This window comes from Molothrus aeneus, chromosome 8 (genome assembly GCF_037042795.1).
Source record: "Molothrus aeneus isolate 106 chromosome 8, BPBGC_Maene_1.0, whole genome shotgun sequence".
Classification (NCBI taxonomy): domain Eukaryota; kingdom Metazoa; phylum Chordata; class Aves; order Passeriformes; family Icteridae; genus Molothrus; species Molothrus aeneus.
The window spans coordinates 28,465,318-28,483,906 of NC_089653.1; the positions used below are offsets into that span (position 1 = coordinate 28,465,318).

The following is an 18,589-nucleotide window of genomic DNA, read 5'->3' on the forward strand; positions in this document are numbered from 1 at the left end:
CCACTCCCTCCATGGAGCACGGGACGGGACGGGGCGGGCTCACCTCGGGGGTCCGGGCTGCATTCCCAGTGCAGCTCCAGCTCCCCCCGGCTCCTGTTCTGGAAGCGTGGGCGGCAGAGGCGGCCGCGGGGGCCTCGGGAGGGCGGTCACCCCGCCGGACCCCCCTCCCAGCGAGGGACGGATCCACGCGGGCCGAGGGGCGGGAGGCGGCTCCGAGCGGCGGTGACAATTAGCCTTTAAAAATGGCTGCTTGGAAGCTGTCAGCTGGGACGCGGAGGGGCTGCTAACCCTCCTCTCGCTGCCTCCCGCCTCCCTTCCCCGCAGGGCTAATAACGGAGCGGGGATAAGAGCGCTCCAGCCTTTCCCCGCCCCGCCGGAGCGCGATGCCGTAGCGGCTCCGGGCCCGGCCGCCCTCACTTCCCAGCTGGCTGCCTGGCGGGAGGACGGCGGCCCCCGCCTCCCGCGCTCCTCCTCGCCGCCGCTGCGTGTGTGCCGCGGGCACCGGGATACAAAGGAGAAGGGGGAGCCGCGGGATACATGGTCCAGGGTGGCGTGTGCGCGGCCGTGGGGGCATATCCGGCGAGGAGAAAACACAAGGTCAAGAGACAGCTCTCCTCCTCCATGGAAGAAGACGGGAGCGATGAGCCCTGAGGAGGACGACGAGGAGAAGGGGCGGATGGCTGAGGGCTGCCGCTGCCGGGCTTCCCCTCGGGAGTGACGGGGCGCGGAGGGCTGAAGGGGCCGGAGGAGGCAGCGCTGGGGTCGGGAGGGAGGAGAGGAAGGCGAGGAGGAAGCGGGGGGTTTGAATCTCCCTGGCTGGATTAACTCCCCTCAGGGGAAGCTGCCATCGCCGGCCGCGCCTCGGCCCGCGGCCCCCGCGGCCAAGATGGACCTGGGCAGCGCCGGCCGGAGAGCGGGAGCTACCCCCGCGGGCCCGGCCGCTTGGAGACCTTTCCCCTCCGCCTGCTGCTGCTGCTTCGCCTCGCTCCTGGATGTGAACAGCTGGCTGCTCTTCTACGGCTTCCTCTACCTGGCCCTCTATGCCCAGGTGTCCCAGTCCAAGTCCTGCGACAAAATTTCCTGCTTCTCCGGTCATTGTGTCAACTCCACCTGCGTCTGCGACCAGGGCTGGGTGGGAGACCAGTGCCAACACTGCCAGGGCAGGTTCAAGTAAGGTTCTGCTTATTGTGAATTTCTTCTCATCCCTACGTCCTTTTCCTGTCACTTTCACTTGCCTTTTTTTGTTTGTTTTGGTTTGCTTGTGTCTGCAATGATTTTGTTCGTGTGTGGTGGAAGTATGTGGCAGAAGTTACGGATAAAATAGGCTCCTCCAGCTCTTAAGAGCACAGGACACAGCGCCGGCTGACTTATCGCTGAAAATAGGCTGCTCCACTTCGTGGGAACTGAGAGCCGGGAGAAATCGGCCTAAAGCTGTGTCGCTGCTGTCCCTTCTGGAAATGTCATGGAAATGACATGTGCACTTCATGGGGCTGTCCAGGGAACAAGGATTAGTAGTGGATTTTAATTACTTTTTCCTCCTGAAGAGTGAAAGGTTTAGCTCCTTCCAGCCTTTTCTTTCAATTGTTTAAGCTAAGTGGGCATTAGTCAGTTGCATTCAGGACAGCACAAGTGCAACTGAGTGAAATGTACATCCCTGGTGACAAGGTTTGCAGGAGAGAGTGGGACACATGAAACAGTAATATATTTTTGCGAGGGAAGGAGTACTTAGTCAAGGTCTAACTACCTTCTCATTCTTAAAAGTCACTGTGATACCGAGTCATTGATCAGTGAGAAGGAAGCCTACCCTGACACTTGCTTTTCTCTATGGAGTGGGAAAGAAGACTTAATTTATAGGGCTGTCACTTTCCTCCCGCCCCCTTTGGTATCAGTGTAAAGACTGGCTATGAAGAATACTGTTTGCTGTTATTTCGCTATATAATCTTGGACAGGGCATCTCATTTCATTCCCTGTAAAACACCCCTTATAAGCAGGAACTCCATTTATTAAGTATGTTGACATACATAGCTGGAAAGTGTTCTAATATCTAACTAATAGCAATACACTGGAGACACTGTGTCTTAGAGTAAGTCAAGTTCCTTCTGTCTTTCGGAAACTACTTTTTATAGATTAAATATCAATAACTGTCTGTTTTAAAATTGTGTTTAAATTCAGATTTTTTTTCTCTGGAGTTAATTAAGCTGTACAATTTACATCTCTTTTAAACATTTAATACTAGGTCACTCATTCCTAAATAAACAAAAAGTAAATCCAGCAACTTGTTAGCCTGGGAAGTTAAGGAGTAGTTGAAGTCAGACATGTTGGCAGAAGTGATGTACATAGTGCAGAGAGAGAGCCAAGTTACTGATATTTGGTGGATATTGCAGCAGTAAGATTATAACCTAGCTATAAAAGTAATACAAGGCAAATATAGTGCATTTTTTTTTTTGCCTGTGACCTTGATAATAAGGTTTTAAAGTTGGCCTTTTGTTGTGTGTGTGTATTGGATGTTTGGGGCTTGTCCTGCTGTGGAACAATGGGCTAATTTTGGAGAGTGGTGAGAGGAGGCCCAGGTGAATCTTTTTTGTGTATGTGGATCTGCAGAGCTCTTTTTTCCTGGCTAAAGAGATTACTTGTATCCTTTGTATTGCTGCTACTCATAACAGACCCTAACAGTGCCAGGACCAAAGCTAATGGTAATTTTTCAAATTTCCAAGCTTGTTGTGAATGAGTGTATTCTGAGTTTTTACTGGGCTGTTATCCTATCCTTACAGGCATTATCTTTGTCATCTTTTAAAACATCTAGTTTTTTTTTACCTTGGTTGTGTTTGTCAAGTGAGGAAGCACAGTGGTTACATTTTCCCTTCTGGTAGAAAGTTAATAATCCATCCCCACCTAGAGGAAGTTCTGTCTGAATGTTGGAAGGGCTCCTCTTCTGAGCTGAGCTCACACAGTGTTTAATTGAACTGCTGTTAGGGGTTTTGGTGAAATGGGAAGAGATTTCTCATTAACTCCTCTGTGTTTTTACATGCTTAGCTTTAGGAGTGACAGTGACATTTGCATTATGATTTTTCTCACGGGAGTAAGCTGTTGGAGAGCTATTTTTTACTGAGGACACTTTTCATAGCAGTGTCTTTGACAGCTCATCTTTAATCTTTATTCTTGGAAGCAAAGTATACTCTGCACTGAAAATAAGCATCCTAAGATTTAAAGCTTTTCAAGCCCTGGGAGTTGGGGATGGAGTGAAATATGTTAAACGTGTCTTACACTGCTGCAAGCAGCAGCTCGGAGCGGTTGTATTTTGAATCCTGATAATTCGGATGGGTGTGGAATGGGCGATGAGCTCCGTGTATTTCCACCTGAAGAGTTGGAAAAAGAATGTTACTCTGCTCGATGGCTGGGTGATTAAAGACCTTCCCCATCTCTGTGGCAACCGATGCTTTGCCTTATTGCCGCGGAACATTTGCGTTTATTTCCTATGTGCTTTTACCCTTAAGTAGCCACGGCTGGACTTCTGCAGCAGTGGTTTGTCAGGTCCTGTCGGGTGTACATCACTTCTGCTTCTGCCATTAAGGATTATCATGAAGATCGTTTCAGAATGGCAAAGACTGAAAAGTGTGTTAGGCTGTTCGAGCTGCACGAACAGCCAGTTCGGAGGTTGTAGATACGATCTGTAGAAATGTTAATAGAACCTTGTGTATTACTCTAAACATTTACAGGGTTTCCAAGTCGCAGCTGTTTGAAGTGCCTGCCTGTGTCCCTGTTACCCCAGATGAAAATTGAACTTTTAATGACCTAAATTTGACATGTATAAAACCTGTCACTTCAGTATTTGAGAAAAAACAGATTTTCAAGGCTAGGCTTAAAACACTTGAAAATAAGATTTTTTCCTTTTTTTTCATGTAAGTGAGGTATGGTTGTTTTTACTCTCTGGGAAGGAGTGACTTGCATTAGCAAGTACCAGGAACATTGTGGTAAGAGGAGACATGCTCTGCCTGAGGGTGTCTTGGGACCATTAATTCTTTGGTGAGAGATGTGTAGTATTTTTGGCTTTGTTTTATTTCTCTTCTAAACTGAGAAACAGCAACACAGCAGAGAGAGACATCAAAAATAATTGATCAATCTTCATAAGCAGGTGTCAAAATTAATTGACAATACTATGGTAACCTTGCCTTTTCCCTGTAGGAGAACTACTGAGTAAGTAAACTGCTTTGCAAATGTTGCTCTGCACTGGATGAAAGAAAGGTGGGTGGGGAAAATAGGCCAAGAGACTGGCTAGCACCATTTTGCCATTTTATTTCTCTTATTTACCAAGTTTTGAATTTACTCTTGTTATTGTGAAGCCTGTGGTAAATCATGTAAAAATGCAGATGTTATTCTTACTGCAGGGCATTCACAATCCTGTCAGTCACTATTCAGAAAGATTTAGGCCTCGTGTCTGCTTGGTGGTAAATTATTTTACTCTCTGTCCAGATCGGATATCTGAATGCAGCTCTGACTTTCTGCCTTACTTTCATCTTTCAACCTTTTTTTTTTCCCTTCATCCCTTCACCTCTACTGCAAAATAATGCAAAACCTTTTTTTTTAACCAAAATAAAAAAAAGGGAAATTTGGTTATTAAAAGAAAGGGGAAAGGAATTTTTCCTGGTGAAAGACAGGAAAGCCAGTGGGTGAGCAGGTTCTGTTTTTATAGCAGGGAGCTTGAAGCAGCACAGTTCCCAAGGTATAAACTAAACCACAAGCATTAAAGGGCAGTGTATGGTTTTGTTTTGCAAGGCTGATTTATTAAAGAAGTGATGCTTTTAATGCTACATCTGCCATTCATTCTTCCCCTTCTCTGTGCCTTTGAATTTGTTGGTCAGTTGTACTTTTCCTGATGGTACGAGTTTGGGCAGAAGGGAGAGGGAAGGGCTGCCTAAATCAGTTATGTTACAAGACTCCAGGGAGTTCAGGGACACAAACATTATGAATGGCCCAACTGCAGTGAAAACTGCTGTCACAGCTTCTATGTAGTTAGATGTCAAAGTCAATAGTCTTGAGATGCAGCAGTGCAGGAAAACAGGTTTCATTAGTTTTGCTACTCACAGAATGATTTCTTAGAAGAAAAAAAAAAATTCCTCCAGGTTGGAGCAAAAAGTTTCACTATTTCCAAAATGTGCTCTGCTTTGCACTGGTTTGTGGAAGAGCATTTGAGAAAACTTTGTGCATGGAATTTATCTTCCTCTAAAGTTTTTGAGGACTAGAAATACCCACTGTAATATGCTGCCTTTGAAAAATTAGGTTGTGTCTTCAGAGGTTTCTGGTTATTTATTTGATAGCTCTGAGTGTGATGTGTAATGAAGCAGAAGAGGACAGGTGAGCACCTTTGAGGACCTACACTTCAGTTAATCTGCTTTACCTAGTCCTAGATATGCAGTTGTTATGGAGAGAGTAAGAGCAAATGGATTTGTTTGATTATTAAACCTTGCCTCCAGACGTTCTTATTGTACTTTGAAATTACCTCCTGCATGCTCTCCTTAATTTCTAGAGCTCCTAGAAAAGATTCTGCATTCTTCAAGGACAGAACAATTTCTAAGTATAAGTACATTCACAACTGAAATGTTTGAAGGGTATCAAATTTTGTTATTCCATGCAAAATCCTTATCTCTATCTAAAACTCTGAATTATGCTGTCTGCAGAATGACTCATGCAAAGAAAGTGTCCTTAAATTGCAGATTGTAAATGAGTGATAATGTTGTGTAAGAAGAGATCTTAAGAAAAGAAGTTAGCTTTAGCTGCAGCCAGCTGAAGTTCAGAGTGCTGTGAAAGGGGCTGACTTTATCCTTCACGCTTCTCTTTGATTACATCTTGCTGGTTCTTATGTAAGCATTAATATTCCTGCTGAGAGTTGAAAAGTATCAACAGGAACAGATCTCCCCACCTCCCAACCAGTTTTTTTAAGCTAGCTCAGTTTCCTCAAGTCACTTCACTTACATAAGGCTCCTGCTGATCCAAAGGAGTTGGCAGCATCAGCAGGTGTAGATAGGAGAAAAAATTTGTTACTTTTAGAATTGGTCCAGACTTACTTAGTTTTCCAGAACTTAAAAGTAAAACAACATCACCATTAAAGTGCAACTTCTGTTTCACAGGGTGAAATCCCTGAGTCATGCTATAAGTTGCAGCACTCTTTGTCATCAGAGTGGCCTGTACCTAATCCAAGAAATAATTGCTCTTATTGACATCAGTGCAATTGAGTGTGAGATTTTGCACCTGCAAACTGCCTTTTTAAAACTCAGCATGTAAATGGTAGTAAAATTAAACCTCTGGAAAAGCATAATTAATTATGATTTTAGTCTTATCAAGTGGTCTTTATTTAAGTTATTTTAGTTATGGTGCTCTGAAAAACTATTCCAATGTGATTTCTTCTCTCTGTCTATATTAAAATTCAAGAATACAATTATAGCTTATATTAGCAAGATATTTTTGATTTCTAAAGAACAATTTTTTATGGTAAATCTTTGAGTGTAGAAACATTAAACATGGAGACATAAAACCATATTAAATGCCTCCCTAGCTAAGCAATCTGCACTGAAATGTGCTTTTTGAAAGGAAAGCAGTCTTTTTGCAAACGTTGAAAATTAATTATATTGTGATGTGTTTTATTGACTGCTTGGTACTTGCTACGTGAAATATTTTAGATTGGAAAATACCCTTAAAATCAGAGTCCGGCCACTGTCCTAACTGTAGCCATTTCAGTGGTTTTTAAGGGTTTTATAGAGAAGACCAGAAATGAGCTCTGATTACTTATTACCTCTTGCCTTTTTCAGGCTTTAGGCTAACTCTGAATTAATGCCTGTGTGAGTTGAACCCATGCTTTAGAAAGCACCTGTACATGTCTGAAAACACCCACTGACTCAAAGCCCCTTACAGACTTTCAAACTCTTTTCATTGGTTAGTTATCCTCACTGTGTTCTATAACCAAATGCAGGAATTGCTAATAGACAGATCTAATCTACCTTATTTTTTGTCTCTTTTAGTTACCCTGTTTTCTCATGTTTTGAGTCAGGTCTTCATTGTAGAACCTTTAGTAGGAGAGGTCTTCTGTGCAGGTGGAGATATGGCCAACTTTTCCTCACTGAGAATGGAAAGTTCCTTGAGTTATCTCAACATAAAACAAAGTTTTTCCTCCTTGACTACTCTCTTGGTTTACAGCCTCCCCCATTTTATCAGTGCTCTTGAGCTATGAGTGCCAGAATTAGATGCTTTTGGTAATGGTCCTGCTGGTGGAATGTAGATGCAGAGTAGCTTCTCCCCTGCTGCCTGGGGTCCTGCTGTGCAGCTGCAGCCAGTGCTTCTCAGCTTAGCACTCTGATTTTCTACCTCCAAATCCTCTTGGAGCTGCTGCATCCTCAATACTGAGGCCCTGCTTTTCTCAAACCAGTCTGTGAACTGAACACATCCTCCCCTGCTTGGAGTGACAAGTAGTTGTGGGGCTGCAAACACCTTTGGGATGGAGCTATGCCCTTTTAGAAACACTCCTCTACCCCAAAGCAGTAGATAATTAAATGTGTATAGCATGTCTTCCTCTGTGTAAACCTGCAGCCACCCATAGGAGTGAAACCAAATACAAGTTAGGCAAGGGCTGGTGGGTTCTGAAGCCTGGTTTGTCTGCAGGGCTGGTGGGTTCTGAAGCCTGGTTTGTCTGCAGGGCTGGTGCGTTCTGAAGCCTGGTTTGTCTGCAGGGCTGGTGCGTTCTGAAGCCTGGGTTGTCTGCAGGCTAAGCAGTTTGTTATTTAGGCAAAGTAGTGTGGGAACAGATGGTTGATGACCCTGCCAGCCCTTCAGACAGCATCAAAGGCTGGTTGCCATTGCTATGGGTGGGTATAAAACTCAGTTATACCAATGCATGCTTAAGTCTATCCATAAATAATACATAAATAGCTGTACAGGTTATAGCATTTAGTACTCTTAGTATGTTTTAAATTTATTTTGGCAAATAAATTTAGTCTCACACTGTTTCTCTTAGTTCCTTTAATCAAGGGGCAGGCATGATGATCATATTTTGGAAGGCATTACCATAGTTCATGTCATCTTTTTAAAATGAGTATGAGTAGTTTTTGAGAACTCAGTCTATCACACTGCACTAGAAATTGATTTAATTGTATCAAAATGTAGGCAGAAAAGGTAGGAGGTAAATATGAGATATTACAGGAATACCCTTGGGATATTCCTACACATCCTAACAAATGCTGCTGAGAAAAGACCTTATTTTGAAACATTACTACATAGACAACAAAAATGCATTGGGAAACTCCTGCAGTACTGAAGAATAAATTTCATAGACATTGACAGATAATTATTATTTGCTGTATAGTCTAAGCCTGAAAAACATGCTATGAAGTTCCTGTAAGGAGAAATAAATGATGATGATGATACCTGAAAACATGAGCACTCCAGTGAATTGCAGCTGCTAACAGTAATAAAAGTAAACCAGTAAACTGTAAGCAAAATAGATGTTTTAATGTGAGGTGAGTGAGTAGTGGGAATTTTCATACCAGTTTTATAGGTTGTCCTCTAAATCTTAAAAACCTAATGAGTGGAAAAAGTGTTGCATTGGTTCAAGAGCTCCATGAGGATCAAGACCTTACTGAGAAATGATGGAACTAAGCTTAACACAGTTTTTTACTTAGTGTTTGTTCCCAAGGTGCAAGACCTGGATTTGACTTTTAAGTTTGCTCCATAGAAAAAAACCTAAATTTTTTTGACCTCTAAAAATTAATTTGGCCACCAGCTATAGAATATTCCAGGGTAAGCATCTTAAACTCTGTTAATGCAACAGCATTAAAAAAAATTCCATGAGACAATCTCTTCCAAAATTTAAAGCTCATGTTACTCATCTGTAAGGAATGGATTCTAGGATCTGTTTGAATCAGTAATTTTATATTTCTTAGCTAAGGATGGAAATGGGCTGCTTCCATCTCTGATGGCAAAATATCTACTCTGTTCTTGCTAGTGGTATTTAAAAACAACCTAGCTGTAGTATATTTCCAAGTTTTAAGCAACACATATCTGATAACCTTGAATTGGGCAGGGAGTTTTGAATCCAGGGTATTCTAGGATTACCTGGCAACAAAACAAGTACTGAATTACTTAAAGATTGGATGCAGACACCCAAGCTGACAGACACTCAATGTCTACATTTTCTTATGGATTTCTTCCATAATTTATGTGCTTCAGTATTTCATCTGTAAAAAGGAAATAACACTTCCTGTAAGCTTACAAGACTTGAGGTGACCCATGAGGCACAGTTAATAAGCTAGATAAAATGTTAGAGATTGCATTTGTTCCTGGAATGTGATAAATATTAGGGCATGAAGTGCTGTTGTCCAAACTATGCTGTGTATCTGAAACAGATGAGTAAAATCACTTCCTCATTAGGTCAGATGGAGCAAAACCTTGCAGTCTGTCTTATTGCAGAATAATAGTCTCATTTTACAGACTTACTGGAAAAAAATTGTACATTGGCTGTCACTGATAAGATTTGGTTTCAGAAGTAAGACTCCCAAAGACCTAACCCCTAACCCTGGATTAAATATTACAAACAAAACATTGCAAAATGCTGCATGCAGTACTTAATGGGTATTTTGAAGAGTTACTGCTTTACTTGTAGGAATACAGTGTCCTACATTAGCAATTTCATTCCTATGCCAGTATCAAAGAATCACACATTCCTAATTTGTAGGTTGATGGCATTTATCTTATTACAGAGTCCAGTCTTTAAATGTAGATATTTATTACAGACATGTATTTTTGTGTATAGGTTTTTGTTTATTCCCATGTGTTTGAGTTTTCAGCCATTTCTCTGTTATCTTGAGGGTTGATAACTTGCCTTCTATGAAAAAAATGGTTCATGTTGACTATGTCACAAAAGGACTAGACTTTAGCTAATGTCTGTTACCAGTTGTGGCAGTATAATATGAGCAGCAGTGATTTTGGTCAAAATCCTAGGAGGAGATCTGGGGTTAGAATGTCTCTAAATATTCTGGCAAGCTTTGCAGAAACTTTGTTGAAGGTGCAAGCAAACCACAAAGCACTGTGGAACAAGAAGACAAATGGGCTTCTTTCATTGCCACCCACAATCCTGGGACAAAGATAAATTAGTCAGGAAAGTATCTTTCCAATCATGCTGCAGTTTAAAGTACTTTCCTTCTTGTAATGGATAGAAGTGACTAAAATATGGTGAGCTTAATTTTCTTGTTAATTAATCTCAGTTTTAGAAACTCAAGAAGACTTGGATACATTCTGACTTCTAGAAAGGAATATTTTGATAATTTCAGCTCTATTAGTAAAACTGAAATGCTGATTAATCCAACTGTAGGATAATTTGCACCCTTAATTGTTCTTTTTTTTTTTTTTAATGATCTATAAAGTAAGGGTGTGTGTATGTAAAGGTATGTATTTCTCACAAGAAAAACCCAAACACAACTCACAGCCATGTTTGTGTGTGCAAACCCAGTTGATGAAGATACTTTGGAGGACTCTTGCTAATCAAATGTTGATGTGCTACATTCAGGGTGTCCCAAAGCAAGCATGGGGAGAGGGAAATGAACTGTGACTGTTTCATGGGAAGCATCCCAGAGCTGTTGTAATGAAGCTGGGTGCATTTGTGCTTCTCTCATTATCAGCAGATCTGCTTTGTTTGTGTCATGAGTCTGCTCCAATAGGTAACTGAAACCAAAACGTTGGACAGGAGCTGGAAGGTAATCCTGTAAAATGAAAAATACTGAACAAACAATTGGCTGCTTTTGAAAACATATGAATTTGCACTTGTGTGCACAGCTGTACTATCATATTAAGACAATTTTTTTAGAAAATATTTTTGCAGATGTTTTCTAAACCCTAATGCTGATATAAGTATTAAAATCAGAATATGTGTATTTAAAATCCACACCCTGCTGCCCCTCACCACCTCAGTTGTTTTAGTACTGTAGCACTTTGTAGGAGCAAGCATCTATTTTAAACTAAAAATGGCACAATTTTTCTAGAGTTTTTAACCTCTGAAGTGCTTATACTATTTTAGCTTTCACAGGGCTAAAAATCCCAATCTATATTCAAGGAAGGACTTACCTTCACTCATCTGTATCATACTTTACTTGGATATCTTATTTAAGCACTGGGTAGCTGCTTGTCACAATGGCCTTGGGAGACAGACACGTGTTTTTTTGAGCTCTTTTACATGTAAGAAACCTGAAGTTGTGTGCTTGTCTAAAGTAAAATAACAAACAAGTGGCTGAATTGAAATGGAAGCTTGAGAATAAATAAAATTTTCTGTAAGTCTGTATCAGTCCTCAGTTTTGGAAGACTGAACTGTTTTCAGTTTGTACAGGTTTTTTTTTTTCCCTGCAAATATAAAATATAGTTTGAAGTTCTTTGTTTTCTCAGAGACTTCTACTGTGTAGCATAAGAGAGAATATGAAGTTTACTATTGATATATATATAAAATACATATTATTCATAACTGAGGAGTTTCATGATAGTATTTTACACTCACTGTTTCAAGCACCTACTGTATGTCATTCAGTAAGTATATAGGGGGGCCTCTGTTAATGCAGGTATAAATGCCAATAGGTTAGAGGTTGATGGGTACTTAGAGAATTGATCTTGAAAAGGTGGACCCAGGACATGAAAGATGGAATGAGTTTGTAGTTGATCTCTGGTTTTTATTTTTTAAAGAGGGTGGAGACAGGGAACAAGCAAGCCACAGCTTAATAGATTAACTTTACAAAATGTGTTCATAATCAGCAGTGTTGCTGGATAATTTTATTTTCAATTTTATATACATCCTTGAAGTGTACTTACTGTATTTGGGCTTTGTAGGCATTTGGAAATCTGTTCTCTAACATAAAACTCTGAAGTGGCAGACAGCTGAATGTATGCAGAATATTCCTTTAAAGTTAGATGTGGGTTTTCCAATTTAGATTGGCTGCATTTCTAAGTAGCAATTGGACTGAAAAGCAGAGCCAGTGCATATTAGCTTCTCTTAGCATGATGAAAGCTTGCAATGCTACACTGAAATGGAATTTGAGGACATCTTCCTCTGACATTTTCCTTTGAGTTGCTGTGAGAGTTTTGAGCTCATGCTCAATAAAGATCTTAAAAAGCCCTACCTGTTATTAATAAAACCCCCTGTGGCTGATCAGCTCTTTTTCACACATCACCTGTAGCTCTTCAGTTGCTATTTTTTAATCATCCTGATAAATGTGTCCTTTTATTTCCATCTGCTAATGAAAACCAAAGCAGATGAAGAACACACTTAACCTTAGTTCTCACTATTAAGTACAGAAATTGAGCTTTAGTCTGGTTTTCTGATGATCCAGGAGAGCACTGTGCAATGTGTGATATTCTAGTTTATGTTGTAACTTTGGAGTCTACAACTTTCCTTTATGTAAGTCACTGGATGTGCATAAAAATTATTGTGCTTCAAGGCTGGGAGAATGACAAAAATAAATATTCAAATTTTGGTGAGTATGAGCGTAGTCACACTTGATCTTTAGTGGAAGAAATATTCTTCTTTGTTCTCATAATTATGCTGTTGCAGGCCTAGACTTCAGTGTATCATATCTCTTATTCTGGGGCTACTTGAAAGCATGCTTTTTAAAAAAACCTACATTATTGATGAAGGAAATTTGCAGGCATCCTCTGTTTAGGAATCTACAGTTTTTTAAGTAGCAGCAACTTTGGGGGTTGTCATCTCTCTTAAGGCCTTTTTTTCCTTTTTTCTTTGTTTTATTTTGTTTGTTTTTAGCAGACCAGAAGTACTGAGGAGGCTGGCTGTGTTGATGTCACACTCTAAGATGGGATTTTTTGCAAACTCAGGAAGTATATGTATTCTGGTCATGTAGTTTAAATGATAGGATGCCTTTATTTTGTGTGTTTCTGCTTTTAAGAGTTACTTTGATCACTGTTGTTGAATTCTCTGTTCTTTGCACATTATGTTCTTCTTGGTAGGATGTATTTGCTTTATAGTTAAGGTTTTTCTAGTCTAAAAGATCTTGTCATTGCTTCCACAGGGAAGTGGAAAATGCTGTGAGAAATCTGTATGGAAATGCCTGGGAGCCTGCAAACCATGGCTCTGAAGGGAGTTATGACCTGTGGTTTAGCAGGTTTGTGTGTGGGGCTGCTGCAGTGCAGGAGGAGCTGCATTTACTGCTCAACACACACAGGCACGAGGTGGTTCTTTTTCTGCATGTGCTCAACAGCATATGATGGTGATATAGTTCAGGGCATCTCTGTACTTGATTTCAGTGCTAACTTGGGTTACAGGCTGCATAAATCTGACCTGCTGCTTGCTATGGACCATGGAGCATCTCATTCCAACCCCCCTGCCATGGACAGAGATGCTTCCCACCAGGCCAGCTTACTCAGAGCTCCATCCAGCCTGGTCTTTAACACAGGATGCGGAGTCCACAACTTCTCTTGGCAACAATTGTCTGTGCTTAAGACTATCAGAAGGATTTTTGTTTTCCCTAATGTTGAATTATACTTAGTCTCAATTTGCCTGTGTTGTTCTTCAGGGTTTTGTGTGCATGTCTGATTTTTGACTCTTAAATTATTCGCTCGAGCAGCAAAGAGAAAATGGCATAGCTGTGTGTGCGTGCATGATGTCTGCAGATCAGAAATACTGTGTGTTTGCTTATCTAATTAATCATGTTGAGCTTTGGGAGGGGGAAATAGGCTTGTCCAGAAAGTAATTTTCAGGAGCTGTGTGGATAATGAGCTTGGTTCAGAGGTTGCTCGTACTTGCTGAAGAATTTGCTTGAGGCAGGATTTGAAAGAAACACTCTCTAAGGAGGTCACTCTATGCAAAGTAAGGAGTGTTGTGGAAACAGGTGAGATTTGATGATGTCCACAGAGTAAGATTTGGGGCTTGTAATTGATCCAGGATGGGAAACATCTCTTGGTTTTGTGGAGAGGTTAACTTTTATGAAGGCATATGCCAGCATGGACTTGGCAGTAGTTGTAGGATAAAAAATTAATATTTTATTCACTACTTAATTAATAATAAGATAGTTAATAATAATATATACAGAACTAAAATTACATTAAATTTATATTTTCTCCATTAAATTAATATTTATGGTATAAGAAGGAATAATGAGGCTGTTCATAATTTTACACTTGAAAGTAGACTGCAGGTCAGACTTTCAATTGCCATAATCTTAAATTGTTGTATTTCATCTGTTTAGGATTTGTTCTTTAATATGAAGGTAAACTTCAGGAAGCTCATAGAATGAAAAGGATAATCAGACTCTTAAAAATCAGGTGTATATGACAAAAGTGTGTCCCTCAAGTATAGGTGGTGAAATGGTTGTTATCCTGCAGGTTTTTAATACATAATGTGTGTGGGTGTGCATATATATTGCTTTAAGTTTTAGAATCCTGATTTATTTTGCCTATTGTGTTTGGTTTCATTTTCTTTTAAAATTACAGTGCACTGAATTAAAAAAATTCCCAGTGAAAGAATGTCTGGATACCAGGGAGGAATGACATTGATAATCAGTGTTTGTGTTACATGCTTCTGGCATTTGTGTGGCTGGATAGAATCAATCCTTTTAGAGAGATTGTTAAATGATATAAATAAGTTGATGAAATAATCTTTTCACCTAATGAATTGTTAGGGGTCAGTATTTTATGTCCTGGTACTTTTAGAATCAAGCTGTTAAGGTGTTGTCTCATGCTAAGAATGTCTATATATTACAAACAGTTCTCCTCTGAATGAATTTAATTATGTTAGTATGGCACTCAGTAATTATTTTCCCTTCTATCTGTTTTTAGTTAGGATTGTGGTTTCAAATATTTTGCTTGAGTTACAGATGTCCAAGGGAATGTTCTCCTAAAACATGTTTTATCCATGTGAAGAAAGCGAAATGCTAGCTTTTGTTCAAGTAGAATTCCCTCTCCTCTCTTAAAATATTTTTAGCTTATCCTTGTCAGAGCATTCTTGAGAAAAATAAGGAGAGATGCTCTTCTGAAATCTCTGGGAGCCTTACTGTGTTTGGATGCAGAAGAGAAACCAGAATCTTACTGTGCAATGGGCTCATTAAAAGCAAAACAATAACTGGACTACAGTGTGTGACTATTATTTTGGAGCAGTTGGGTTTTCAATTTATGTTAAAGATCACAGAGAAAAATGCTCAGGATGAATTTTTTTTTGTGTAGAGTTATATGCTGAGAGGTAGGAGGAAAAACTGAGTAACTGTGCAGATGTTTTTGTACAACTAGTAAAAAACCTGGGTATTTGATTCTATAGCTATTTAAGCCTGTTTCTGGTGTTTCATTGAACTAATGCAGCATCTTAATAATTAGCTTTCTGTTTTCAGTAAAAAACATGGTGTCTGCATTGCTCAATAGTGGTGTATTTGTCAGGAATGTCTGAAGTTATTGGTGTCATGGGAGATACTTATTCCTCAACTAATATTTTCTGTTATTGGTACTAGACATACTTGATGTTGTAGGAATCGAGCAACAGTCTTTTGTAAGTGTTCAAAAATGTTATCAAAGTGCATTTTTTTCTGATTTAGGACCATGTCTGAAGCAGACTTTTGTTGCTTGTGTTGTGCGGACTAAATTTGCATGACTGTATGAGTAGAAAGGCCTTTTGTATTCAGTAATTTGGCAAATGCATCTGACCAACAAGTATCAGCAGTTAAAGCATGAAATCAGGAAGCTTGTAATTATAAGTAGAGGGGCATTTCTGATTGCAATGTGTGGTCACTGAACATATTCCAAGGATTTCAAGTTTGTCTGTGTTGTGGTGAAAAACAACAGCAGTGACAAATCAAACAAAACCCAAACAGGCAAAAAAGTGATGTTTATGAAGACCAATAGATTTGTTCAGCATTGCTTTTTCATGTATAAATTTGTGCTTTGAATTCTGCTGTCTGTGTTGTGGAACTGCCATCTTTGGCATCTTTGGCAGAAGGAGCCACCCAAGGGTTCTCATTCTGTTTGGAAGAACTCCACTGAGGGGGGTTTCTCTGTCCAGCTCAAAGGCTGAGGAAAGGTCTTCACCAGAGTCCTGTGGCTCTACACCAGCCAGCCTTTCAGAGTGATGGACTTTCCCCAGCTGTGGAAGAAGCTGTAGTTTATTTTATTCTGGACCAAAAGCCTCAGGCAGGGTCTTCATGTGCTGGTTGTGTTTTGTTCCCGTACACAACTGTGTTGTTCTTAAAGCACTGCACAGACCAAGTTGCAATGGATAACACTCACTTGTGAGTCTGCATTAAATTTTGTTGCAAAATAATGATCATCAAATTGATTTTTTTTAAGCTTTGGAGTGAGTATTTAGTGATTGTCCCTATTTAAAAGCTGCCTTGTGATAGGGAGTTTGAGAATTTAATTTCTCTGAAAAATGCTCTAGAGGTTTTCTTACTGCCTTTACAGTAAATTATATGCTCTCTTTTCCTATATCTTTTTACTGCTCTATAAATCAGCAGAGAGGTTATGAATTTGTTTCATATTGCTGTGTTGCACATTTGTTGATGAAACAGCTTATTAGATAATAAATAGATGTAATTGCATAATCTAATGGGAGAGGGAAGGTGGATTGAAGAAGGGGAGGAAACATAAATAGCACGAGAAATTAACAGATAGGAGAAGACAAAATTTTGTTACTAAGCTATAAAAGCAATTGAGTGCTTATGAAATGCAGAACCAAATAGTTATTTTCTTTTCATTTTAACCTAGATCATAATGGTAAATGACAATTTATATATCAGGAAAAAAAGTATAAATGACAGAAGACTTGGTAGAACCCTTCCTAGCATAGCTTAAAACTTCATTGATCTTTAAGGTTCATTTTCCATCTCAACTACTGCAGTTTTGTGTTTTGAGCTGTGTCCTCCCTGGTGTTTGTATCTGCAGAAATAAAAGGCTTTGCTTTGTTTATGATTTAGATTTCTATAAATCACTTGTGAATCTCATATAAGGACTCCTGCTCACCTCAGCTCTCTCCGAAATGGGAGGAAAAGAAACTGTGCAGTCACATTTGAGGTCTATTTTAATTTCAGTTCCTCCAGTTCCTCACAATTTAGGAGACTGACAGTATTCTTTAGATTATTTCTAACCTCTAATCCTGGAGCTATGACTTGTGTGTGTGTGCTGTATTTTTTTTTTTAATGAATGGAGTTCTGTGATAGTGGAATGTGCTCACTCTGGAAATGAGTTTGCAGGTGTGAACCACAACACTACTCATGATAGTCTTTCACCACCAGTGCACAGTTATTGGAGAAAAATGATAGATTTAATTAATGGCTGAACTATTATTAGTAACATTAAATTTATTACTTAAATTATTAATAGGAAAAATAGGTAGGATTTCTAAAATATGTTTCTAATTTATAATGCTCCAGGTATTGTCAATGTTCTGGTAATTTCATTTTAATATTTTTTTTCTTCTCTAGATGAACATTGCAGTTGTCTGAAACAGCTAAAACATTACAGCCCTGAACAATGAGGTAGAGAGGTCTGGGCTTTATGGAGAAGGGAGCAGGGAGTTCTAATTAAAAAAATAAAAAAAAAGAAAAGGAAAATTACCAACACTGAGGGTCAACATTAAATACTAGAGCTGTGAAATTTGAATGAACATAAATGTTTTAAGTTTCTTTTATTATTTCCCTTATGGTTCAGCCTTCCTACGACTTTATTAGAAATTGCAAATAGCAATTATTGTTGTATTTCTTGTGAGATAAATGAAAATTGACTCCCCATGTCTGTTAATTTATAGTTGCCATTTCTAGAGTATTGTAATTTTCTTTTATCTAAATGTGAGTTTTTAAAGTTGATATGAGCATTTGCCTCAACTTCTGAATTTTTTAGTTTAACATGAAACTTCCTGATGATGTTCCTGAAGTATTGTATTTTTTTTTGGTATTTCTTTTTTATTTTTTTTCCCTTTTCAAGTGCTTTGATTATTTTCTAATGACTTGCCTGCCTCCTCAACATTCTGGCAAATTGGGATTAATTAAGAAGGCATGCTTATAAAGCAGCAGGGATTTGTATGAGTTAAAGGTGAAGTCTTGCATATAAAAAGAAAATTTTTCTAAACCAGATAGGCCTGTATGTACATCTGAGTGTATGTATCTACTTTTATATCTATATATATATATAAAATTATGCTTGAAAATAGAATTATCCAGAGTCTGCATGAAAGTAGAGGCTCCATGCTGGTGGTTCTTTGACTTGAAGCAGCTACAGGATTACTGCAAACCTTCCCTTATGTGGGGCTAGTGACTCTAATCACTGTGCAGCTGAATGACAGTAGGAGTGAGAAGGAGGAAGAGTTTCATCTTCTCCTTAAGGGCTCATATTTTAATATAAAATCACTGCCAGAGCATTCCTGTGAGCTGTGCTCCCAGATTGCCCATCAGGATCTCTGAGGAGGTAGCTAGGTAGATTCATATGTCTGTGGTGATGTGACATCCAGCTTCATCCAAGCAATTACAGCCTTTTATGGATGCCTGGGAGTGAGGCTGCTGAGGAGCTCACAAGCTGCAGTGTGGAAAAAAATTCAGGTTCCTGTGAAGAATAGCTACCTCAGGACTGGACTGCAAAG

The 18,589-nt window shown here is 39.5% G+C and overlaps 1 protein-coding gene across 3 annotated transcripts in view; it reads left to right on the top strand.

The window, feature by feature from the left end:
• Positions 1-831: 831 nt before the first annotated feature.
• Positions 832-18,589, top strand: part of ATRNL1 (attractin like 1) — a 431,847-nt gene continuing 414,089 nt past the window's right edge. For all 3 annotated transcript variants that reach the window (XM_066554160.1, XM_066554162.1, XM_066554163.1), the window contains exon 1: positions 832-1,170. In XM_066554160.1, coding sequence (XP_066410257.1) covers positions 887-1,170 — 284 coding nt within the window. In that variant the 5' untranslated portion in view covers positions 832-886. The remainder of the gene's footprint in view (positions 1,171-18,589) is intronic.